Source organism: Anser cygnoides, chromosome 14 (assembly GCF_040182565.1).
Source record: "Anser cygnoides isolate HZ-2024a breed goose chromosome 14, Taihu_goose_T2T_genome, whole genome shotgun sequence".
Classification (NCBI taxonomy): Eukaryota; Metazoa; Chordata; class Aves; order Anseriformes; family Anatidae; genus Anser; species Anser cygnoides.
In genome coordinates, this window is record NC_089886.1 from 411,209 (window position 1) to 438,471 (window position 27,263).

The 27,263-nt window shown below is 41.9% G+C and overlaps 1 protein-coding gene across 2 annotated transcripts in view; it reads left to right on the forward strand.

Moving 5' to 3' along the window:
- The first annotated feature begins 4,420 nt into the window (after nt 1-4,420).
- PPP2R2B (protein phosphatase 2 regulatory subunit Bbeta) overlaps nt 4,421-27,263 on the forward strand; it is a 102,852-nt gene continuing 80,009 nt past the window's right edge. The window contains exons 1-2 of one of the 2 annotated variants that reach the window (XM_013175779.3): nt 4,421-4,573; nt 4,719-4,796. In XM_013175779.3, the coding sequence (XP_013031233.1) occupies nt 4,564-4,573; nt 4,719-4,796 (88 nt within the window). In that variant the 5' untranslated portion in view covers nt 4,421-4,563. Of the gene's footprint in view, nt 4,574-4,718; nt 4,797-10,044; nt 10,385-27,263 lie in introns of those variants that run through there. The other variant, XM_048057036.2, reaches the window with a different exon arrangement.

A 27,263-nucleotide genomic window follows, 5' to 3' on the forward strand; every position in this document is an offset into this window, starting at 1 on the left:
AGACTACAAGCTAATGTCCTTAGGGGAAAAATCGGATCATGGAAACATAAGTTTTAAGTATGTGTCCACAGAAATGAACACTTCATGAATAACTATGTGGGAAAAAATAAATAGTGTTTTTGTAACAGTTTTGCTCCAAGGAGCTAAAAAGTTAACAATTACTCTGATAAATACTGAGCTCAGTTTTACAGCAGTGAAAACAGATGCACATCAAAGTCAGTTCTGTTTTATGGTTACATCATGTACCCTTAGGTGGGCTGGAAAGTAAAATTATTGCTACTTCTCCTCTTAACTTCTACATATCCCCCTCAGACACATGGGGGAACATTCTCTTTCTGTGTACATCACCCAGTCCCATCAGCACCAATAGACTGTCAATTCAAATAGATGCTCTCCCACTGTTACACAACATTCATGACTCATTTAGTTACAAAACTGAATGCAATGCAGTTAGCAGCTGACATCAGAAGACCAGTCAATATTCATGTGCAGCTTTTCCCCAAGCACATTTGATTTTGAGGAGTTCTTCAGCTCCTTAGAATAAAAAGAACATTCAATTTGCATGCAGTAAAGTGAGAGAATAAGCTTGCAGGAGTTTTTTTTTTTTTTTTATACATCAGAATCACAAGACATGTACTTTGTTAGTGAAATCCTCTCCCGGCAAGAATTGGTGTTCTAAAAGAAACAAGTCCAAGAATTACAGAAGATGGGTAGCATACAAACTCTACATGGTTCACAGGGAATTGGTTGAAGAGAATTCAGCAATAAAGCACAAAAAATACAATAGCATTCCTTAAATCAATGTGTCCTCCACATCAAATGCAAACTCAATTACTAAAGGCTGTATTTCCAGCCTAGTTTCTACATATTGTAGTATTTGTGCTGCAGGAGCCAGGAGGTACCAAGGGCTAAGAAACCCTGTCTGCTTGCTCTCAGCACTACCAGCACAAAGCAGGAATAAATGATCCCTGGTGTAAATCTGAAAACTACAGGACTGAGGACAGGAACAAGTCCTGGCAAAAGCTGCTGGGCAAAAAACAAACAAACAAACAAACAAACAAACAAACAAAACAAAACAAAAACACAATGATGCCTATGAAAGGGAAGATTCTAGGCAGAACTCTGCAAACTGCATAGCATGTTGATGTGAGCATTGTTGCTCTTATTGAACCTTCCATCTGATCTCTAACAAGCATTACAGAGCTGCCAGAAAACTTCAATCTTTCCATTGCCTGCATTCAGATATTTCATCCTCACCATCTCCCTCTCCCCTCAGCTTTCCCTTGAATTTATTTCCTTCAGTACAAACTCCCCCTCTGTGATTCAACGTCAGACATAAACTTACAGTGAGCTGCTGTCAGAATGTCTGACCACGACCATGACCTCCAAAGCAGTACTCCTGGGGCCATGAGTGCTCAGATAGCTGCAGACATTTCAGGCACAGAGTCTGGTGTGAGAGCGAGAGGATTGTCATGCCCTCTCCAGCGTGTGCTATCCAAGCATGACCAGGTTTCAGGGATACTTTTTGATGATATATTTTTTTTTTTTTCCCCAAGACTCTGCTGTGGATTAAGGGAAGTTGTTCCTGGAAGTGTTTAATAAGGCTTTGCTGGTACATCTTTAACCAGCTGTATTTTTTGTATTATTTCTGGGCTCCCAGCAAAGCTCCCAGCAAATTTACATCCAACAATATAGGGATTACTTGAATGCTGAGAAGATGTTGATCAGTTATTCAGGCATGTTTTAATATATCTGCCTGAATTCAATTGTTAGAGAAAAGAGAAGGCTATGCCATTGGAGTGAGAGATTACAAATGGAGATCTTTTCTCAGTGTCTTGGACACATGTGAAGCAGTTACATTTCAGCTGTAAAAACAGTGTGCATCATCACATGCTCATGACTTTATATAATGAAATAAATGGCTTTTCTTTTGTAGGTGTTTAGCATTTTGAAGAGTTCAGATATCCAGCTTCCCATCCCTATTGCAGAAAACCCTTTATGAACATCTCCAGCAGCAGCTGAGCATGAGAAATGCTTTGAAAACATGGAGAAAATGTCATCAAACACAGTGATTGTGGCTTCTTCAAAACAACCACATAAAATGAGACAGATGTGTTTATATACACAGAAATCTTTGCAAAATGTTAGTAAGTGAATATAAATAAAAAATGTTAGACATCTATCATACAAGCGAAACTGGCATTAATAAAGCTGCAATATAAAGCATTAACAGGTTAGAAAATGAAAAAATAAGGATCAGAGGCTCATATCAATCTGGTAGTTATTTGGAAGAAGTAATGGTGATGCGGCAGATTTAACTTGGAGCTTGGCAATTCCTACTGCAAATACTTATGTCCACTCTCACACAAAACTCCGTAACTTAAACTAAAGCAAGTAGGAACACAGCGAGTCATTAACTTCTTCACTGAACAAAAACACAGTCTTTTGAAGATATGCTATCAAATGATAACTATCAAAGTAATATGAGGGTCTAACCCTTACAGTGTTCCTCCAGTGTCTAAACAATAAATAGTAAAAATCTTATAAACAATGAGGAAATAATGACCACATAAACCTTATCACCATAATTAGAAAAAGAGGTATTTGTTTACTGATTTGCTTAGGTTAGAGAATCAGTGATCTTATTATTGTCATGACCATATAAAGAAAATCACACATAAAAATATTCTTGTCTGAGATGGGCTTAATTGCCGTGTTTGCTTTCCAGTTTTTATAACTCACACTTCAAATCTCCAGTGGAAAAAAATTGCTATAACAGCTGTTGATTTGTATGAACTGACTTGCATAAATTTTCTCCCTCCTATCCTTCAGGGAGAAGTCTGAGTAAACATGAGCCAGGGAAACATACTCCCTTAGAAAAAGTCATCTTCCTGGCAATCTGAAAAACTCCGTCAGTTGTGAAAGGAATCCATTTCAGCATTATAATTTTTTCCCTAATGGGTGAATCTAGTCATGGTGAAACCAAACAGGCCACCTGAAAGGACTCCAGTGCTGTATTCTCCCTCTCTGTCAAGACTGTACCTTTGATATCTGACTGTCAAAGCATTACTGGGTCTAGGAAAGGTCCTCTATTTGTCCTGGCCTGGCCCGCGTTTGCTGAGCACCGCACACAGCTCAGCTGTGGCTACCTGGCTTCCCTTTCTGCATGGACAACTGTCGCTGACAACCTACTCAAGATCAGCAACTCCCTTCACATACACTAGCACTCAGCTGTGCACAACACCTTCCGGTTAAAACCACAGCTAAATGAAAGACAAATGTTGGTAATAAATAAATAAATAAATAAAAAGAAAAGAAAGAAAAACAACCAACCCACAAGTTTTAAATTTTTTTTTCCTTCATGTTTCGATAAGTGTGTAAACATCTGGAAGACCTCCTATCTTCTGATTTAAAAAACAGCATTTCTTCTGGGAAATGACTCTACCGGCAAACTCCAAAATTTCTCTGTTGAGAATTAAGAAATTCATGAAACATAAAAAAAAAAAAAATCCTAAACTTTACATTGGATGTTACCCAGCAAGAGAGTTACACTAGTGCATTAGTAATGCAGAGGAATCCCAAATCTTTTCTCATTTCTATTACGGTACTTTTTCCTACTGGCAATATATCATTATTTTCCAGGCAGTGAGAAACTTCCCTGTCTGAAAGTACTAGGAATTGATCCTAACTGTAAATTTCCTACCATGTAAACAGTGACAAGTGAAATAGATAAGATCTCAAATGTTTTTACCAAACTGTTCTTTCACAGAGAGAAGCTTCAAGTGACTGAGCTTTCAGACCATTATGCTCGGCATGTCAGCATTATATACTACTTGTTACTGACTAGCTTCTTTCATTGTGCTTCTTTCTTCTTGTTTGGCAAGTGCTTTGAGATAAAATGTGTGTTTGGATAAAAGGAAGCAAGTTGTCTTTTGAGGCTGTGGATTTTTTGTGTTATAGTGAAAGCTGCATTACATAAAGGCAAATTTTGCTGAGCTGTCAAGAAAATGAGGAGCAGTAGATAAAATCCGAATTTCTCTCGGAGTGTCTTAACAAAGTATTACAACAGTAGCAAAAACGTGAGAGAGCTACAGCTTACTAATGTGCCTTCTAATAGGTATGTCTGTAGTATTATTCTAAAGCAACTACAGTGCCCTTTTGATTCCAAGCAAATTTTGATAATATTCTGATGTGCTGTAAGGCGGCTTCTGATGGGATTTGTTACCAAGCAGTTTACAACTAGATTGTCCATAAATTGAAAAAAAAAATAAAGTTGTAGTAGCAGTAGTTATCTTTTTGTCTGTTTCACTCTCTCTTTAACAGTGATGGAAATGATTGGGGCCATTAGCATTCTGATGAAGAGAGGCTGTGACAAAGGCTATGACTACAGGGCCTCCTGACTCTTCTGTGATGCTGCCAGTGATGTAGAGGGGACTGACTCCAATTGCACCATTTTTGAAACAGCCCTAACATGGTATGGAGAAAACAGACAGATGGGCAATTCATAATGCGGGCATAATGTTCTCAGTTTTGCAGAGTTAGCTTTGCATTTTATATGGAAGAATGATACCAGGTGAGAAAATATTTCTCTTCATGTGGGGATTGCAGATATTTATATGCCAATTTATATGTGTGTGTGTGTGTGTTTGCTTAAAAAAGGGCAAGCTACATACAAAAGTGATCACATCTTATCTTCTTTCTGCATGTTTCCTTGGCAGGATTTGAAAACTTCATGCAGGATGTACTGTGGTGCTTTAGTCAAGTAAAAGGAACTATTGATATTGGGGTGACAGAAGGTGGGTTTATTTTTCCTTTTTTGTTGCCATGATCAGAAAAACCTTGTTTGTCATGTATTTCTTGCCTCAACCGATGTGCAAGGTGTTTGTATGCATGCTGTTGGGTGAAACTGCTGGCAAAGAGATAAGTTACAGTTTTTTTCTCTTCTGCTTTCATTATATATTTGTGCATCTAAAGAGATGGGTAACCAATATTAGCTATTGCTACAAAATATTTGTTTGAAGGTATTTTTGTTTAATAGTATCAATAGTCTTTAAAATAACTTTCCCTTGGCTTTGAGCTTTTATTTACATGAATGTTTCAGGGAATTATGAGACAGCCTCTCCCACCATAACATCCTTTATAGGAATCAGTTGGGTTCTGTTTCTGGGTGACATAAGTATTAACTTGCTGCTCATTCTTGTATTGGGAGTTAAAATAAACTGTACTGTGCACACTTACACAGATATCTGTGTAGGAGGAGTTAGCACAGGTGGCTGGGGGATTTAGGAGTCCAAGACATCCCCCTTCATGCCCAGAAACTTTCAGGATGATTCGTGCTCCTAAATCACTTAGGCATTTCTCTTTCCACAAGCATACCCATTCTGTGTTTAGCCAACATGTAGATTGCAAAAAACATGGACAATTGATAAGAAATAAACCCATTCAATTTTCCTGCCCTTAAAGTTGAATGTTTTCATGCTGTCCTGTTCCTCCTATAGGATGACTCTTCTGTGTTCAGCTTCGTACTGGGTATTTTCCTACATGTTCTTATTTTCATTTCACACTTTCATCTTCCATTCTTTTACAGCATCAATCGTTAATCCATTAATTTATTTCTCCCCCCATTTCACATTTTGTTCCCTATATGTACTTTAACCCTCATAGATAACTGAATTCTCTGTCACATCCCTCTTCTCCTAACCCTCCCAGTACAGGCAATGGTTTTGTGCTGTAGAGTGACCAGATAAACAATGGTGAAATTCTGTCTTCCAATGTGCAGAGCAGTTATAAACTGAAGGCTATAAGCTGAAGGAATCCAGAGACATGATGGCAAGGAAAGGCTCCTGCAATTTTTTCTCAGGGTATCCTGGAGTCACAGGACAGAAGAGGCTGATAGATAATACTTTAAAGGCTATATTCAGTGAAACCCATAAGGAAAAGGTGGTCAAATCGGTCTTTCAGATCTCATCAACATGCACAAATGGCCTCACCGTGACTGAGCAGAAAGTTCTGGAGAATATTTCTATGTATGGGTTTGAGCTTTTGGCTGTTATGCCATTTTTGTGTTTGTATGACAATATGGGCATGTATGTGTACAGATGTACATACACATAAAAAGTGTATGTAGATGCATCACAGATGCCTCCCCTTTACCAGAAGTTTATCTTTAGCTTGTTAGCTTTGTGCTAGTGTTTATGGCACATTTCTGACCTTCAGGACTCTGGTTAACATCCAAGCATCCTGAATTTACAATTTAATTAATTATTGGAATGCCTGCAGCTGTGTATAGTAAGTTGAAAGGAGATGCTACTATTATGTTTATGGTGTTCTGCATCTTTAAATTTAGAAAAGCCTGCCTACTTCAGCTGGACGCAGTGTCATTCTGGCTTTAAAATGTTGCAGAGAATAATTCTGTATGCTTGCTCTTTTCCATGCACACATAAACCTACACAAACAGAGATACCCACAAACTTTATCGTTTTGTTCTTTTCTTGTTTATTGCTTTCCTTGTCTTTGAATATGGTATCATAATGTGTAGTGCTTGTCCTGATGAAACCAGTGATTTAATGGATTCTTTAACTTTCTAACACAACTGTCTGGATGAATGAGATCTTTTATGCATAGATGGGAGGCCTGGGACATCTTTCAGCTGCTCAAACAAACACAGTGCTTTCAATGTTAAATGTGAAGTAAATGATGTTGCTGATTCTCTTTGGTGTGCCACGCTGCTTTGACTATGTTTCATTACTACTAACAGGAAACCAGTTTTAGAGATCTTGCCTTATTTTGATGTAATGATAATTAGCAATCAGGTGTAGACACCAGATTTGTGCAAATTTAAGAGGTCAAATTTCCTCTAGTTCGCTTGAGCCTCAAGATATGCAGTGTAGAACTACCACTGTTGTGAGAATACAGCCATACAGTTGCTGCAGGCTTTATGACTGGCATGCAGGCATTCAGCACTTCAATCTTTGTCATATTAAGTTATTCAGGTGTAAAACATATATACAGCAAAGTTATCAAGTGGAGAAATATCACGTAAACAGTAATGGCTAGGTTAAAATGATCCTAAGGCAGTCAGATGTTTTACCTGGTGTCTGGAATATTTTACAATCGGAATGTCATCAGGTCCTAGCAAGCTGCTGTGACCAACAGCCGTTTCCAGTGCACCTGAGATTTTTATTACATCTGCTTCCAATTGTCTGTGTTTGCCATATCATCCAACGGTATAACCAATAGCTCCAAATGAAAGATTTAAGTGTTGCATGACTGTCTGCAGGCTCACCAAGCTGACTCAGAGCCTGGCTTGTGTTCTTACATTGTGGTTTCATTTTTGTGTTGCTTGCTAATTGAGCTTGAATAAATATCCTGATTTTTGCATGTGAAATGAAACTCAGTTTGTTAATGGAACGTAAAAACTGACTATAAATATTTAAATAGATCAAAGCCACAATAGTGATTGCCCTTCTTCTGTACATGATTTTAATGAAGTGGAATTAATCTGTTTCTTAGGGAATGTTCATGTCTACTTTCAAGTGGAAAAAATATTTTTTTCCTGTCGTCCAATGCAAGCTATTTACATCGGCATAGAAGGTGGAAGAGAGGCATAACATTTACAGACTTCAGTCCTATGTGTAGGTCTCAGATATGGCTTCTATTTCAAGCTGACTCTGAGTTTCTGAGTAAGCCTTAAGCAAGTCAATGCACAGCTCTGTGTGGACAGAACTTATTCCAGAGCCTCTGCAATAACTTCTGACTGTGATGTATCTACATGCATAACTAGATGGTAGAGACAGAAACTACAGGGATTATATGTGTGTGTGTGTGTGTATATATATATATACACACATACAGTTAAAAAGACAGACATAAAGAGAGGAGAGATACAGGGTTTGAGGAAGAAATGTAGTCGTCCTCCTGAAGCTGTGAGAGTGACCAAAGAAGCAGAGCTAGGACAAATATCGTTCTGGACTCTTAAACACAGAGGCAAAGAGAGCCCCTTTCTGGTCAGCTGAGGGTTTTGGACTGGCAGTCATTTTTATTCTCCCTTCCTGAAATAGGAGGCAGGTCAATACCACACAGTTTATTTAACTAAGTTCCAGGGGTGGAATAAACTTCTATCCCTTTGCTACCACAGTGAGTTACACGAACTCAGTACTGTGACTGTGAGGATATTGGTTGTAGTAGGGTGTTGGCTGGTGTGGAAACCCACACCAGAAAATCAGCAGGTTGGTCTGTGCATAGTGAATGACCGTGTCTGTGGTATGGCAGTGTGGCTCGGAAGATTCCATCCTCAGGTAACCACAGTGTGTGCTGACTACTTCTCATGATATGCACCTGCAGAGCATAAGCAGCATGCTAAGGATGGGAAAGTTGTAACTTGAAGAGTAATACATGCTCTTTTTTCTTTGTAGAAGGTGAATGGTTTCTCCAGAACTGTTCTCAGCTGATGTAGCTTTGGGGTAGCCTAGCCTTCTCCACAGATATCCTGGCTCCAGAATCTTAGTCAACTAACTGCTTAGAAATTCATAGTCTTTTCCAGGTTTTGTTGTATGTGAAAATGGTAACTGAAATGCTTTGATCATTAGAGGTATGTAATTGCAGTTTTCGCATCTGTGATATGGTTTAATCACGTGTACCGCACCTAACTTTGCTATGTAATTTCAACTTGAGATAATGTTTATCACTTTCTTGGGTAAACCTGAATGTGGTTTCTGGGTGCAGTTAAACAGCAGTGTTTGCTTCAGATATAGTGGTTTATGTTTCCAGAATGGTTTATTGAATAATCTCATTGTGTGAGTCATATACAAACATATAAAGGTAGCTGCCATGAAGAGTGCTTTATAAAATCCTGTCTCTTTTACCTTCATACCTGTTTGCTGGGATGGACTTGTGATTCTCAATAGTAGTTAATCTGCAGCCTTCACTTCTGTGTGATGCAACTGCAGTGAGCTCTCCTCCCTAAGCAGGAGGGCTTTGCATGGCTTGCAGCCCAGACCTGCAGTTTTCCTTACAAGTCCAGAGAGGGTATTTTGAATAAAGAGAAAGAGATTAAAGTGAAATGAAAAGCGTCTCTCTTCACTGGCACAGGTGCTTTGCGTCTCTCCAGTAAAAACACAGTTGTGCTGTCATCTGATAATGACAGCAAGATTAGACTGCAGCAGGATGATGAAACCAAACAACAAACTGACTCAGTGCTCCACGAGGCAACGGTGTTGAGTGCTTTGGTCCTAAAACAAAATACTTATTCATAGAGTAATTAAACATCAGAAAAACAAGGGGCTTGAGCATCAGCAACTTATCATGTTACATCCTTGCAGCCTGCCCTCTTGATATTGTGATATTTTCCACTACGTGCACCTGAGCAGGCTGCTACAGAGCAGGTGCCGAGTTTGGAGTGCGTTCAGCTGTGAGATATTTCTGCCTTAAAAACCGTGTTGCAGTTGCAGAAAACGTGAGAAAGATTGATTTAAAACTCTTTCACTTAAATAGTGCAAGTCTGACGGGGTACTGGGGAGTGTGGGTTAAGAGCACTGCTACAGGAAAGTCCAGAATATAGTAAAAAGTATCTTTATTGTATGGCTCAACCGGCATTCTGTGGCTTCTAAGTGCGGTGTTGGGTTTTTGCGTTTCTTTTCTTTTTCTTTCTCATCTTCTGGTTACTCCCCGCTCTCAAAATACTTTATGAATGCGGGAGGGCTGAGCGAGAGATGCCGTGAAGCCGCCAGGCTCGGGCTGCTCTGACCCGCCGGGGCAACGCGTCCCTCGGTAAGCAGCGTTGCCGTGGAAATCCCTCGGCGCGGGAGTCGTCAGGCTGGGCTTCGCTCCTGCACGGGGCGAGCCGCGGCGCCGAGGAGCGCAGACGGCCCCGGGCTTCCCGGCCGCCCGCCCCGGTGCGCCCGGAGCCTCGGCGGCGATGCGCCCGAGAGCGGGCCCCGAGCGGCGGCCGGCGGGGCGCTGCGGAACGGCGCCGGGCAGCCGCGCGGGGCCGAGCGGGGGCAGCCGCCCGGGCGGGCTGAGTCAGCAGCGCGGCCCCGCTCCGCGCCGCGCCGCTCCGCCTCGGGGCCGGGGCCGGGGCCGCGGCGGCTCCGCCGGGCCGGCAGCGCGGGGGCCTCTCCCCGCCGGGCAGCCCCCGCGGCGAGCCCGAGCCCGAGCCCCTGCCCCTGCCATGTAGGCCGTCTGGAAACCGGAACAATCCTCATGGCTTGAGGCGGGCTTGCCGCAAGTTTTCCTTGATTTTTAGTGATTTTCTTTTTTTAGCCTTACATGGTTTTATTACCTTTTCTTAATTACCGTTTTCGGAAGATGAAATGCTTTTCTCGCTACCTGTCGTACATCTTCAGGCCTGCCACCTCCATCCTGTCCTGCAGCTGCCACACGGAAGGTACCGGCTGCCCGGGGCGGCGCGGGGGGGGCGCGGCGGCAGAAATCGGCTTCTGGCCGCCGACAGCGGGAGCGGCTGTTAGCGGTGCTGCTGACCGCAGCAGAAGGCTCAAACGGCGGCAAAAAGCTTAAAAGGCGTTTGAAGGCTTAGCAGAAAATGATTTTGTTTCTGGGAATGCTTGTTTTACTATCAAGTCTGCGCTAATTTTGCAAACTAGCAAGCAGCAGGTCTGGCTTAAGGGAAGACTTTCTAGCTATTGTTTTACAAGTTTATGTAGTTTGTAATCGGGGCTCTTAATTCATCTGTATATTTCCAAGAAAATTAAAAAATCATTTCTTGCGGTTCCTGCATTTGGTTGTCCGTGCTATTTCACTGATTCAGTAAAGCCTGTTTTCAGGTCTCAGCAAAACAGCTGTGCAGCTCTTTGGGATAAATGAGGTGCTATTGACAGAGCTTGAACTTGGTGTTTGGTGGGCAGGAATGCAAAGTATCGGGTCTACATCTCACTGAGATTTCAGTGGCGCTTCTCGCATAGAGTCCTTTTTCATGCTAATGTATAATCTGGTGTGATATGACTGCATGCACATGTGCTGCATGTGAACGATCGGGCAATTTTGTGAACCATCTACATTCGTTCCCAACAGAGCTGCAGGATCAATGCTACTTTCCTAGACCCAGTCACAGCACTTTCTGTCACTTGCCCTAGCCGTAGTTAGTTTGGGGAGATAAACCCAGTCACTGACAAGGTACGTCTCACTTTACGTGGTGCTACCCACACCCAAGGTACTAAGAAGAAATTAGGAGCCAAATTGTGTTTTAAGTTACACATGGATATGGGCCAGTATTGCCAGTGTTGCTCTGGGGGTGTCATGTGCTGTCTTCTGCTCACAGATGAGTCTCATGATGCTGTCTTTGCTGAGGGTGCCAGAAAGTGGATTTAATCATAAACTGTTCTCCAATTGGTTCTATGGGATCTTTAACCCCTCAGATGAGGGATTCAGTGCCAACTTGAGTCTTTAAACTCTTTTTTCTCCAAAATTAGTCAAGAGTATTCTTAATATTAAGTATTGAATTCCTTGTTGTGAAAGGCTTGGATAATAGAGAAAAGGGGCAGGGTTTGTGGGTATTTGCATTTTGGTCCTAAGAAGAGTTCCTAATGTTGCTTTTTGTAAATAACTGTTGTCAAGTGAAACTATTTTTATGGGTGGCTTGAAATGCATTCCGTGTTTCATACACTGGGGTATTTCAGAAGTCTTTAGTTTTGATTGTTGCATTAGGTATTTCTCTATGGTGTTTCGTAAAACACTCCATCTGAAAAATGTTTCAGCTTTAATGCAGTGTATGTAGGATAGATACCTCTGTCAAGAGCCCTTTTCCTTCCTGAGCGGTGCATAATGTGCCATCCTGTGTGATCACAATGACTACTTGACACCATGTTATTATCAGTTATTTACTTAAAAGATTCCTGTGAAACAAATTGGTGTATAAATGAGGCTGTTGATCCGCACCTACATGGTGGAGTGTGTCTCGGAGGGGGGGGGAGATCTTCAGGAAGAGTCTGCTCTGCATCTTCTTTTCAGTTAAATCATGATGGAAGTTCTCTGTCAAGAGGGAGGGCTCTGGGGAGGTGCTGGACAGCTGTGGCAAATAAGAAATTGCATGCATAGTCTAGCTTAAAGCATGTGAATTAGCAGCTTGAAAGCAGCCCTGGAACAGTTCTCTCTATACTTAAATAGGTCAATGGCTTGAGTTTGTGTCTGAGAGAGTTTTGTGAGGACAAAGATGAACACAAGGGGAGAGAGGAGATATCTGATGAGGATTTTACTGTTAACTTGATATACAATACACATATGTTGTGCATCTGACTATGATTCAGGTGTGCTGTGCCTTTGCAGGATCTCCACTTGAACCACCTGTTTTCTGGGAAAGATGATGCGAATTCTGACATTCAGATTGATTTAAAAAAAACAGCAGAAATAATTTTACTCTTATCCTTTCTGTGTCTTAGCTACATCAATGAACAGAAAATTTTCTGCCCCCCCCCCCCCCCCCAAAAAGAAGTTGTAAACCTGATAAAAGCAAAAGAAGGAACAAACAATGGTTAAAAGTGATATAGTGAACAAACAGAAATCCTGGTATAAAAACTACAGCTGTTTGATTTTTTAGTAAGGAAAAACAACCTTCCCTTCACTCAACTTTCAACATACTTATTTAGTTATTTTAAGACTGTGTAGACTGAAATACCAACCTCATCCATGAACAATGTGAAAATCCAGATGCATACTGTGGGGATGTACGCTCACAGTACATTTTTGAGATGATTGGCTTCAATCTCTGCCCAATGCGTGGATCTATCTAAAAAGAGGCATGGTGGGGAATACCTTGCCTAGGCTCCTGATTGCTTGACTGAGAACGTTATCAGGTTGAAGATATGGAGTGGAAGGATCAAGCAGGCAGGACTGGGCATTAGATGATGACACTCCAGGATAAATTATTATATCTATCTAGGTTATGTTTCGGTTCAAGCAGACAGCGTGGACTTGCTTTGTTTAATTTCCTCTGAAATCTGTTGGGGTAACTTTATCTCCTTAGAACAATTCAGACTAACTCTGGAGTTCTTTCTTTGAAAAAAAGTCTCTGAAAATTTCTTTTGTTTTCATTTTGACTTTGTCCAAAGGCACTGCTCCTTAAAATATTCTAAACAAGTAATTTTTTGATTGCTCTACTGGAATAGGTTATTCAATGGAGAAGTGGATCTCGCTGTTTTAGGGGAGTACTAAACAGAAAAGAAAAAAAACTCAAGAAAGAATACCACACTGGCATGCTATCTATTCTTATCCATTGCAAACAATACATTAAAAAAAAAAAAAAAGAGAAACTTGTATAGAGCTATTTCTCATACCAATTATCAGATGCATATCATTAACTAAGGGTGAAACCGAGGTCTGGAGAGTTTAAATGACTATGTTACAGGCTAAATCACTAGCAGAACTGAGAAGACAACCCAGGGAAGAGCGTTTCTCCTGCTTCAGTCCTCCAAGTGGCTAAAAAGGCCAAACACAGAATGGCTGGGGTTGGGAGGGACCTCTGAAGGTCATCTAGTCCAGCCCCCTGCTGAGCAGGATCACCTAGAGCACCTTGCGCAGGATGGCATCCAGGTGGGTGGACAAGAACACTCTGTATATAAGGCCTAGCAGAGCAGGATCTAGTGCTTGTACATACACATTGGATTGATGAAGTTGCATTTTGGTGTCTCTGGCTTGCTCTAATGGAGCGCTAACATTCACAAATGGACAGGACTATTTATGGGGGGAAGCTGTGATGCCTCAGTGACTGGATTCATACACTGCACAGGCCAGCACAGAGCCCAGGACTCCCTTGGCAAGTCTTTCAGCCAGGCTTTGCTCCAAAAACAGACAGAATGAACAGGATGTCTGAGCCTGTCAAACAGAAAAGGCTGCTTCTGTCATTCAGCCTGGCAGTGGTATGCCTCAGTGTGTCACCCTGGGTACTTACCCCTTCCTGACAAAGGTCTTCCTCTGAACACCTTTCTAATGCCTGCTCTGTCTGGACTGAGGTCTGTCGGTTAGACCTGGCTTCTTGGCAGGGGGCATGCTGTATTCCTGTAGAGCAGAACCAGCTTTCTCCTGTTCCAGGTTCTTGCAGGACCCATGATGTCTCTAATGGGTTTGTGGAGTAAATAGTGTGGAATCCAGTGCATGCCAAGCCTTCATTTTGTCCCATTAAACCTAAAGACATACCTGTAGCTTGACTGAATATTAAGAGTTTGACAGAATTTGAGTCAACCTTTTGGACCCTTCATGTTCTGAACCGCGTTTCAGTGAGGAATATTGCTGTAGAAAAGCATTTCTTGATCTGTTAAGTTGCAAAACAACTATTTGGTTCTACCTTGTTCTCATGGTGGTGTGTGCACTGCAAATTTATCCAAATATCTTTCGATATGGAATGTGCACTGTGGACTTCTAATGTTTACAATTTAACCCTTTTCCAGTAAATAATAGAGTGATTAGTACCTTAACAGAACTACATATATATTAGTTTTATGTTTGCTCAGAACTGTGGATGGGCTGCAGCATCCGGTAGACTTGGTGTATGTTTACAAAATAAAACACTCAGAATAAATACAAATATACTGATCAAAATAACTGCAGCTTCCCCCCCCCCCCCCCCCCCAAAAAAAAAAAAACCTGACCTTTTTTAATTTCTGCAACATGTTCAACTCAAGGATATCAAAGATTGTTTAAATCCTTAGCTAAGTAACTTTCAGGAAAAACGCCTTTGAATTAGAAAAACAATATCCTTTCCTGCAGATGAGGAAGCAAGCACAAACATGGGAAGTGAGTTCTGAGGTCAAAATAGTCATACTTTTAGTCATACGTATGCTTATCTTCCAGAACTTAAATAGAAATGTATTTTTGTGTTCTTTTCTGAGCACAGTTTTGGAAAGTTGGCAGTTCTGTAGAAGTATTAATTCTTTTGAATGCTTCAACTAAAGTTTAGATGTAATATTTATTTCTTAACCTTAAAACCTGTTAATGTGCTTAGGAGATCTTTAATTGCATTATTCATTTGACAGTCAGACCAACAACTTGCATACATCTTCAGTAACTTCCAAACTTTTTCCAGTTGGGTTAACATTGGTTGAGCAGGTAGGAGGTCTGGAATCACTTTGTATTTGGCAATGCTGAGTGTAGCCATTCTTTGCTGCAGCTGTGGGATCCTAGTGTATCACTGCGCTAGTTTGGTGCAGATGCAAATCTGCAAACAATAAAAATGTCTGCTTTCAGTTCATTCACTAACACTGCAATTGATATTAAAAGATTCAAATGTAAATAACTCATATGAAAGACTTCATCTGATATCTGAATTTGCTGTTAAAAGTCTAGATAGTTTTTTATTGTAGCAGAATAATAATGATGTAAATTTAATACTGCAATACTATAGAAATACTTCCTAAAAATCCGAACAAAGCAATTTAAAACATATGTAAAAGAATCATTTCAAACTAGGTTCAGAAAAAATATGTACTATAGGTTTTATATTATTTTATCAACTCTAATCACCATAAAAATGTAATAAGAAACTATAGTACTTCCTTAAGTTTCTCATGTACTTTTGCAAACTAACTAAAGAAAGTGTCTGCTGAACACATGCAGAGAAGTTAAAACAAAGGTTTGGAGTTCAGCCGGTGCTGTGAGTAGGCACAAGCAGTATTGATGCAAGCAATAAACTTAGTGTTTGCTCTGCACCAACAAATCTCAGTTTTTCTTGATTTGAAGAATTTACCAGGAGTGTGGCATTACTCTGCATCTCACGCCTGCACATTCTTTATTTGTGCAAATAACTTAGAGTGACTAAATCAAGGAGCTTATTGAAGGAAAAAAAAAGTTATGGGGGTAATACATTAGGATCAGTAGAAGGGCAAGCACAAGATTTGTGGTTGTTAATTGGGAATTTTTATACTGGCTAGTTTTCTTTTTATTTGGGTGGTAGGAGGGAGACAGTGTCACATTGTACTAGGGATAGACCTTTACTTGCTTGGAAAATAGAAAAAATACAAATAAGAGACATCCAATATACTCCAAACTGAGATGCACATGAAGGGTAAAGCAGACTTCTCTGTGCAGTACAAACAAGGAGTAGCCACCACTGGTAAGAAGGGTTTGGAAACCCTGCCATGCTTAATCTTAGCTGTTGTCAAATGCAGATGATAAGGGAGAAATAGTACAAATGTGACTCATGTTAGAGAATAACAAGTGGGCAAGGGAAAAAAAAGACACAAAACAAACAACCCTCATGAATCACAGCTGCAGAAATGGAAAACAAAGTCTTTGCTATACAATTACCACAAGGCATTATCTGGGTCTGAGTCTCATTAGTTAACCTCTCTATTGTCTTTATTATGTTATCATCATGGCTGCAGTTACTGCAGTTACTGCCCTCTTAGCTGGTATCTGGCACTTTTGTTAAATTAGTCATTTCATGGCTTTTCTGGGAGATGGCATTATTAATATTTTACCTATTCTGAACTATACTCATTGGGACTGCTGGTACTACGGTCTGGATTTTTTCACGTTGCCCTGAGATCAAAGTATTGGGGCAGGGCTAGAAGAAAACATGGATAGCAGATAATGAATAAATAGAAGATAACGTCATAATGGTGTTTTGGAAGGAATTTGAAAAAATGGTTTGATAAGTCCCTTGAGAGTCACCTAGCAGGATTAACTGTACTTATTGGTACTATTGATGCAGTACAGGGATTCTTATAAAATATCTTCATCCATGACAGATTTAGTTTGGAATCTTACTCCCATCCAGCTGATCCATAGGCTCTTGTAATCTAGCAATAAGATAATAAAATAAACTTGAGATTTTTTTGAATGGCAGGAAATATACAGGAGAAAACGGTCATGTTATATTGCTTCTCTTTAGACTTCAGGGACAATACTAAGAGATAATTATTGCAGTTAACATGGAAACATAGATGTGATAAAAGACTGGAGGGCTAGTAAGAGCTTGGGAGGTCTCTTAGTTCACTTTCGTATGCAACAGATTCTGGTAAAGCAGACACTTTTAATGGATTCTTTTCAAACCTCAAAGCATGCCAGATAACTACCTTTGCAGGTAATCAGTTCTAGTGCTGAGCTGTTTTTATGCTTAAAGTTTGTTTATTGCTAACAACACATACCTGCAAGTTAAAATGATATTCAGTCTCCACTACATAGTCTGCAGAAGAATTGTTCAGCGTTGGCTTTATCGTAATGTTGTATTCCATCTTGTTCAGTCAAATTCACAAAACAAAGCTTTCTGAATTCTGTTATTCTTGTTAGTCCTTTTTATTCTCCCTTAATGTGGGATAGCCAGGAAGGGAACTGGTGCAGTAGCTAAGAACATCATCAGTCCCTGGCAGAGAATATATCTTGTATGTTTACTGCATTCCAGCCTGCTGATGTGTTAGAGTGTTATGACCTGTGGGTCAATGGCTGTTAGCTCAAATTCTGTTTGTGCTTTTGTATGAATCTGTCCCCCTACTTTGGTCAATTTTCTAGGCACAATAGAGGAATTCTGGCTGAAGTTGTAAGTTCCTGTGTTGCTGAATATTGTCTGTCATGCATGGTCACGGCTGTGTCGGATGGCACCCTAGATGGTGAGAAACGAAGGCTTGTTAGATGTTACGCGGTCAGCCTTCCTCACCCCCACCCTCCTGAAAACTTTATTTTAGTCAAACTGTTGTCATTTTCCCTACTTTCTTCTCCTCCAGGGGTCATTTTCAGTGCACAGTAAGCCTTGCAGTGTTAACACCTAGGGTAAGAGCAATTACAAAGCGTGCCCAAGACAAGGGATTCTCTTCGGTGTGGCCGGGTAGGCTCCGCAGGTACGTTCATCTGCTGCAGCTGTGTGCAGTTGCTGGAGTTGGTCTGGGTTTCCCAGCGGGCGCAGAACTGAGCCAGGCGGCTGTGCAGGCTGGGCTCCTGGGGTGGCTCTGGGATCTGTAGTGGGAGCTTGTCGCAAAAGAGAGAGATGTGCGGTAGCTCTGAGTCCTTTGTGCTGCGCTGGCACACGCAGGTACCCTCCTACATCACCAGCAGAGCCGCTGGCAGGGAGGCACGTTATCATCTGCCTTCGACAGGCCTCTGTGGGTGCTCCACATGTTCTGCTGTCACCACCGCTAACCAGCAGTGGCTGCTCTAATAATGCAGCTCAAACGTTTTCTATTCTAAGCCGCTGGTCCTGATCTGTGCCTGCAGCTCTTTCTCCTTCTGAAGAGTCACCCTGGTGAACTGCTCCGAGCGCAGAGCAGCCTCTGTTCAAACATCTGTGGCCATAGTGCTCAAGAGCTGAGTGGGGGAAAAGAACTGAAAAGGCAGTTGAATAAACAAATTAAAAAATAAAAATAAATTAAAAAAATCAATGTGATAAATATTATATATTTAAATGCTTCTTTCAAGGCCTCTGGACAATGGCTGTTGCCCGTGCCCAGGGAGGGCTATGCATGAGCCGCAGCTGCAGTGGAGGCACAGGGCAGTGTCTGTGCGTGGTGAGGGTGGGTGCCAGCCTGCAGCGCAGCCCCGCTCCCCCCGCTGGGTGTGTGGGGACAGAAAGCCTTTGTCTCTCATCTCTCCGAGAGAGGGCAGAGCCTGCTGGAGTCATCCTGAGGGGGGTACCAGGGTGCTGCATGTTTTGTCAGGCCAGTCCCAATGTGGTGCCCGCTGCTGCTCACAAATCAGATGTAGGTACGTGGGGAGCTCTGTGGCAGTGAGCTCTCCTCCCACCAGCAGTATAGGTTTGCTCTAGGGGGAGTTTAAACATAAAGCTTATCCACATTTTTTTCAGGAATTACATGTACTTCCAAATTGCATAGTGTACATGCAGAGTTGAGGGAACACATAAGCTAATTCTGATCCCTGCTCCTTGAACGACACAGCTACTCACTGGTCTTCAGTTAAATAGCTCCTGTGTTTCCCTGACCCCAGTGCATTTCAGATTTGGTATCATCACCTCCGTGTGCAGTGGGGGTCACGTAAAATGCACAACTGCCTGTTACAAGCACTGCTGAACATGCTAGCAGTGTGATGCTGCTCAAGCCTGCTGGACTTGCCTGGGGGATGTGGTGAGTCCTTCCATGTACTTTTAAACCTTACCTCTTTGTATTCAGGTGTGTGAGGGCTCTGTTCATCTTTCCAGGTCGCACAAATACATTTTACAAGTGTCTATCCTGTGGTCTGTATTCAGTATCACTATTTTGACAAAGGCTGAGCTCTAAAAGGTCATAAAGCATCTGCTTTGGTATAAGAACTCTGGCGCTAACTTGGCTTGTTTAATGGGATAAGTTTAAGGAAGTTAATCTGTTGCTTTAGGAATGCTTTCACCTTCAACTCATTAATATTAAATACTTACGTTATCCAGTGCTTGATTTATAAAATTTTCAATGACAAGGTGAGCAACAAGCACAGACTTGAATAATCAATGCAGTTTATGAAACTGACTTTTAGCTCAAAATGACACACTGCTTTAGTGAAAAAAATACACTAAATAATGAAACCAATTTTTAAGTAGACTATTTCCTGAATGTCTTGATACTTGCAAATTTCAGGGTCATCTAGAGAACAAAATGTGACTTTACAGTCTCAGAACTTTTTATTTTAAAATAATAATTCACAGAGTACTTGTGTGAATGGTTACCTGGCCTCAGAAAGGCTACTAAAGGATGTAGCAATTCCTGTGTTCAAGTATCCTTGAAGTAAATTTTCTCTGAAGCCTTTAAGAGTTTTCTGTTTCTTTACATTTATGTTTGTGCCCAACCTTTGCATTGGCATTTTTAGAGGCAGTAGCTGAGATGATGTGAAGGCCACGATGTTTAATCACTTATTGTTTGAACTGATTTTAAAGCTTAGCTCAAAGGTGCACTTAATAAGCTAGGGGGCTATCACTTTAGGGGGGTCTTTAACATGAAAGCTCAGCCGGAGGCACCTTAAAATTAAACTCTACATTAGGAGGCATTTATAAGCTGAGATGTTAGCCTCTGGAATATTTTTGATTAATTGATGTGAAAAATAAAAATAATTATTTACTCATATGCTCTGTAAGTCACCACAGAAAGGAAGTTCTCTTTTTATTAAGATCAGTGGAATAGGCCAATTTTCTGGAAGAAACAGCAATACCAAAGTGAAGAGGAAGAGTGTGTGGCAGCTGTTTAAAGTGTTTTAAAGCCTCCGATCCTGGGTGTTTAATCCATCAGTTAAATGGAACCAGGTGGTAAACTGAGCAGTGGCAAACTTCTGTGTCCTCTTCTCTTCTTCCATATTGTCTCTGCACAGGCACTTTGCAGAACAAACCTTGATTGGGATTCTGGAGTGCTCTTGGGATGGCAAGGCTCCACAGCCAAGGGCCTTGGCCTGCAGTGAACCTACAATGGCCAATTTCGTACTAGTTCAGTTCTGGAGATGTTAGCTTAGGTATTATGATGAATATTATACTTTAGGATTGGTATGTCAGTTTTGTTCCCACTGTGCGTACCACAATCGTGTTTATTTTTCTGGTGAGTCATTCTCATGGCTTTGACTTGAGTTAATCAGGCACCAGCAGCTGGGAGCTTCACTGAAGTCCTGAATTACCCTGGAGTAAAAGCCACGTACATTACAGTTGAAGCAGCTTTAATACTAAAAAATGGTATATGCATTAGAGATACAGTAACGTTTTGTATGTATGCAGATATGTTTTGGTGTAACTAATAGTCTCTAATTACGTGAAGAGAAGCCATTAGTTTAATGCTGATGGAGGAGAACACTAAGATTGAGCTTTCGACAGTAATTGCATTCCCTGATCTAGCAATTCTTTAATTTCTGTCCAAGTGTTTTATCAACCCTTGTTTTTTAGAAAAGAACGTCAGGAACTGAGATTAGAGGAAGTCTATGTTTATCAGAATTTGCACCACATGCAGGAATCCAAACACCTGGTCTTTTCTTTCCATGACAATAACTGAGGTTAATCTTGTGCAGCCATTAAGAAATGGATTGTAGCTTGGCAAATTCCCTACCCAAAATATTAGGCATGGCGTCAACATGAAATGTAGTGTATGAAACCAGTTTCTCTTCCCAGAGAGCTTAAGGCCCTGTTTCTTTTATGTCCTTTTCTATATATTCATTCGTGTTTACTCTTGTAGAGTTACAGTGCTGTCCGGGTCTTCCTGAGGTACTAGAGGCAGTTTTTGTCTAGTGCCAGACATGGTGAAACAGGAGGAGAAAAAGGAAAGGAACAGGGCCCTGCCCGAACTTCTTTTATGAAATGATCAACTTTGCCTGAACAGGATATGATGGGGGGGCTCTAATAGCAGTTGTGCTGCTCACCAGTTGGCAAGATGCCCAGCTCTAGAGCTGCCAGGTTCAATTATTGGTATTTAGACATATCAGTGGTGCAGATGGTTCTGTTTTCTGCATTAGGGATGAGTGGTGCACCTGCATTTTTGTTGCAATAACTCAGGAGCTGGAAGTATCTTTCCTTGGCTGTGGCAATTGCATTTGCTCTGCATTTTTTCTTCCTATGTCCATATCAAGGCCTCTTAGGGGTGGAAAAGAAAAAAATTCATTACTAATATATATATATTTTCTTACAGGGTTTTACTTTGTTCTATACTATCTTCAGGAATTTATAAAAGAGAAAGAAGGCTGTTTCTGCTGTCACAGATACAGAGCTTTATAGTTGCAATTATATACTTTCAGTATAATTTTTGCCACAGAATGAAGATATTTTTTATCTGAATGGTAATGCTCTTAGAGCACTTCCAGTGGGGGGAAAAAGTGTGCAAGCCACTTTGAAAGATGTTAGTGTGTCATTAGGAACTCAGCTTGAAGTCTCTCTCCTTAATATACTGAATTCTGATGGGCAGAGAGTTGAAGGTGAGAGAAAGTGTTCTGTATGATTCCTCTGCGCTTCATTCACTGTTTGATTCCACACTTGAGCTCTTGGTGTCTCCAGGAGGAACAACACAGCACCAGTGCTGGGCTGAGGGGACCTGCAGCTCCTTCCCTGCAGCACTGAGGGAGGAGGCTTCCTTGGGGAGGGGCAGCAGAAGTCCTCCACCAGGTCTTCTCACTGGGCCGGCCAAAAGCAGAGGTTCTCCACTCAGGAGAGGATGGCCAGGCCCATGAGAGACAGTAACAAAAATCACTGGAACCATTGGTCTCCCGGCTGCCTAGCATTAATGCTTCCTGCAATCTTACACATCAAACCATCTCCAACAACAAGAAGGAGCACAGTTATGAACATATTTCCAAGGCTCTAGAAATATTTCTGCTATGTCACTACAGATAGATTCAGCTGTAGCTTCCCAGTGTTCCTGTGTCATCTATATTTAGTTAGTCCTCAAATCAGCACAAAGGTACCTTCTGTCATCCTCCCACTCTGAAGAGACCTGATTGTGCAGCCCTGCAACCTCAGCTAGAAAGAGGAAAAGCAGCTGGCTGGGAGTCTGTGCTTCCGAGCAGATCCATTTTCTCCTTCTCCATGCTGAAATGCAGTTAAGAACTTTTGGGGAAGGCAGTATGGTGACTTTGGTGAGGGTGACTGACCTGCAAGGAAAAAGCAGGGAAGTCGTCTCTATTTTTCTCACCACAACATCATCGTCCTGTGCCCTTGCAGCATTGCCGAACTCACTCTCCTGCCCAGTGGCCCCGCAGTGAGGGCATGTTTCCCCATGAGCACGGAGGCCGCCCTTCAGCACAAACCCTAGTTACAGCCCAGTGACTATGATAAGAGCTAGAGGCATGTTTAGCTGCTCTCGTGGGTTGGCAGAACTAGATGATAAATACCCAATAATAGACTGCAGCTTCTTCATTTTTGTGCTCTCTCTACTGAACCCCTCTAGGAATTTCAAATTACTGTGTTGGCAGAGTGAAAGAAGGGCCAGGAGTCCAAGTATATTGACTCAATGAAAATATTCACAAAAACAATAGTCTGAGATTTAACCTTCCTCTTCTCCGCAGGCAGCTTTGCTGAAACAAGATCACCAAAAAAAAAAGTTGCAGAAATTACTTACATGTTTTAATATTATGGTGAAGATGTGCAGGTGTAATTACAATATACAAGACCATATTCTTTTTGTGAAAGGTTTGTATTACACCAGTGACTATTTGACAGCAATCTAAAAAACCATGATGCTATACTCTAAATGATTTTCTAATGTGGATTATAAAAGAAAAACTGGCCATCATGGGCTGATCTTGCTATATTTGGGAAATAAATGCTTTATCAGCTTTGTAAAGCCATACGGAGGATTTATTCACAATCAGCAGTTCCTTTCAATTTCAAGTTCATGATATTCAGTAATACATTTTCCAGTATATAGCTCAGTGCTCTTTTATTTACTTATTTTTATTTCCCTTTTCCAGCATAGTGGTCACCTGGCTGTTGTGGTAGGCCACCTCTTGTCTGGACAGTGCATATTCAGCAGTATGATAATAACTTAGGTTAGTGAGTTCTTACAGACTCCTGTGTACTTCATCAGATTTTGACCCTGTGCAGAGCCATTTATAGTGTTCCTGGCTGCTTTTTTTTTTTTTTTTCTTTCCCCCCCGCCCCGAGGGAGGGAGCTCTGCACCTAGAGCTGCTGCTGGGGACACTGGGTGCTGCTGGCTCCCTGGCACTGCCAGGCCTCCACAAGACAGCTGAGTGCTGTCTGTATGTAAACAGAGGTGTTGTCAGCACTGGGCCAAGGCGCGGGTTGTCCGCATCAAGGACCTGATGTATTTAGGGGAGAGGGGTGCGAGTGTGTGCACGGCCACGAGCAGCGGGATGGAGAGCTGGTCGGGGGTGGACCTGAGACACGACTCCTGGATCTCCCTCTTGTCCGATGTTCTTCCAGTGTCAGTACACGCAACCATGGGTGACTTCTGGTGTGGACTGCTCTATTTTTTATGGGCTGGATTCCTCACCATAAAGAACAGTACTGACCAGTCGTGATTGTGTTTGTTGAATGTCTGTGACCACACCGACTGAGCAGGGAGCAGCTGATACTCAGCTCCTCTGGCTTACAGCATTCAGTTCATCCCAGTTTATTCACTGAGAATCAGTTCCTGTGTATCTGAGCCCAGCCTGCTTTTCTCACTTCGTCGTGACTGATCTGACACAAATATCTTTCCCTTGTGCCTATTCCAGCTGCTCTGCCCACCTGTATAATGACAGCACTTAGCGCTAAATAGCTTCAAAAAGGCCTTTTAAGCATTATCTAATTAATCTGCATAACATCTTTGTGAAGGAGCTATGTATTATTTAAGAAACTGGAGAAGAGAACAGAAGAGGGACTGCAAGTAGGGCTGAGAACAAGACATGGTGCCTCTGGTGTAGATGTTTTGTATCAAAAAGCTGAGCTGCTCTATCACTGTATTTTCCTCCTTCCTTTTTTTTTTCTTTTTTCTTAATTTGGAACAGAATATTTATTTTCATAATTAGGCATTATAAAATCAGCTTTCTGAAACATAAGCAAGGGGTTTATCAGTTCTTAATCTGTTCTCATTGTCCAGAGAATGCAAGTTTCTCCTTTGACTTGTAGCTGAGTGAGCCTTTACTGGGCTCAGAAGCTCCTAAGTGCATCTCTTTACGCACCTGCCATGAGACTGAATTACCATCCAAAGCTGAAATGGGAGGCCGGCTGTGATTCAGGGACCTGCATTTTTATGTATTTCTGTGAAGCACCTATACCTGAAAATTTTCATGACTGCATATGCAAGAAAAACAGATCAGTCCCATGTCTGTTGGCATGTATGTTCCCTCATGCAACGTCAGTGTGCCCTTTCATACAAGCATACCCCAGTGCTGGTAAGGTTCTTCGTGGACAGTGAGGCTGAAGTGGACTTCAGAGCTTGGGAGGCACATTCCTTACAGTGGTCCTGCATCAGAAAAATGGGAACCCGAAGACCTTCTCAGGACAACTTGCTGCATCATGCGCTCTGCTGTTCCTTGGAGCCCGAGTACCTTATCATCTGGTGCCTATGCTTGCTGCTGTTTTGGCAGCATGTGTGAGAGCAGGAGGGGTGGAGGCTGAAGATGGCCCTTGCTGTGGAACCCTCATTCCCCTGGGGAACCTGGTGCACGACGATTAGCCAGACATCTCTCCATGCTATCTCCCGGGCACAGTGAAAGTTTTTTCTGGCAGCTGCAGTCCCACAAAGTGCTGCATACAGAGAGGCAGGAGTCAGCATAAACTCATACTGATTATATCCTAATTTTTCAGAGCAACATATTTGGCTGTTTGGAACATTTATTTGAAAATATTCAGTAAAGGGTACATTTAATTGCCTCTGTTTTTTTCCCTTGAAATTGGTGGAAATGGTGAGAAAGCCACAGGAACAGTCAAGAATGGTAGGGGAGTCTGCCATCACGTGCATTTGTTTGGTGGCATTCACTGTGCCAAACGTGGCTTCCTGCTGGTTTGGAGCAGGTGCTCCATGTTCACAGCAGCGCTGCTGAGATCGCAGCTGGCTGCCTGCTGCCCCAGTCTGAGAGCTGTCACCTTGCACAGAGCCGAGCTGCTCCCTTCTTGTGTTCTGAGGGCGTCTCGTTCCTTACCCCAGAGTGATGTGCAACTCCGGCATACACTTTGGAGATGAAATTAAGCATGTTCTGGATGGGGTTGCAATGATTAGTCTGCTGAGTGTAGTAATATTCAAATTAAACAGCTGTCTTGGAACACAGCCTGGAGGAGTAATTCAGGTAGCTGAAAAAGAAATACAGTAGATATGACTTAGGCCAACCCCAGCAAAGCATCGCTGTCTGGTGCAGATAATATGGTGGATATATTTTGTGTGGTGAGTGTCTCCACGTTAGAAACTCACTGAATACCACAAAACCCATCTCCTAGAAGTTACTATAAAAGAGCCACAAGATGGAGATGTCACATCTCCCCACGTGCTGGGCATGAGCTGATCATCTCAGTGAGCAGGAAATCTCTCTCTGAATATATTGGCATGCATTTCTCATGCACACAAGGATGAAAGCTTTCTAAGAGCAAGTGCAGTAAGGAGCTGGTGCTCAGCCGGGCAGGTGCTAGAGCAAAGCAATGCTGGGCTTTGCATACTTCCAGTCAGAGATGTAATGGATGAGGTAATTACCATTAATCAGGATGTCATCTTTTTATGTGTTAGGAGATGGTCTTGGGTTTCTGAGGAATTTTGTTCTCCTTCTCTCCTTCTCTCCCTTTTCTTCATTTGTCTAGCTGCGAATTCTCTCCTGAGTTCTAACAGTTAATGAAATCAGTCTGTTATTTTCTTCTGCTTAGGGATCCCATTACCTTGGTTACCTGGATACTTGTTTTGTGTACTCTGTCACAGTGATTTAGCTACTGTAACATCTCTTTTTTTTGTCTGTAAGTAGAAATCAGTCAATACTCTGATCTTATTAAACCAGTCACTGTCTGAGCAATGTTTACACCATGAGGTTTGAACTGCAGTTTCTTTTTATTGGGAGCTATGAAAACTGAAATGACTTTGGGCTGTCATTGAGCACTGATTAATGGCCAGCAGTGTGCAGTGTGATGCGCATCGACCCCTGAGGAGGTCTGGGTGTGCTGAGGATGGCTGAGGCACTGGTGAGCGCCGTACCCCCAGCTTCTGGCCCAGGCCTATGCCCGCCCACGGGGAGATGCTGGGAAGTGGCTGCTGCCATAACTCACACCAGGTCTGCTGGGAGCAGATGTGAGCTGGGGCATTAAGCCAGAGCGAGAAGAAATGTGTGTTGCTGAATTTTATGGAACAAGCAGTGCATTTTTTGTAAAACACATTTTCTTCTTTCTGTAAAGTGATTTAAAATCGTATGTGGTACTTTGGTACTTACATACTTACATGGCACTGTAAATGCATGCCCCCCCAGTCACCTGTGAAGTGTGGTGAGCGTGGAGGGACTTGGCCATCCTGGGGCAGCAAATCTTGGATACTGTAGTGAACATGGACCAAGCATTCTGCTGTTGCTTATTTGTGTCTTAGGCACAAATTCTCTATTGTCTGAAAGATCAATCAACTTGATCAAGATTGGCACCAAATAAATCCATCGCAGAATCAGGAACAGGACCAGCATCTCTTGATTTCTTGTCTTTGTTAGTCTTTTTTTTTTTTTGACTATGACAAGGGGGATTTTTTTCCTTTTTCACAGAAAAAGGCACATGATTGTAGCAAGCTGGAAGCTGTGACATAGAGCAAGTCAGAGGTCAGCCCTGAGTGGCCCCTGGGTACGCGTGTGCTCAATTCTGGCTTCATTCCCTCTTCTTCATTCCAAGCAACTTTTATTTTTCCCCAGGAAAATCTCTAAGCTGTGTTTGCTCCTTTATGCTATATATAAAACCTACTGGAAATTCCCTCCATGTAAGCTC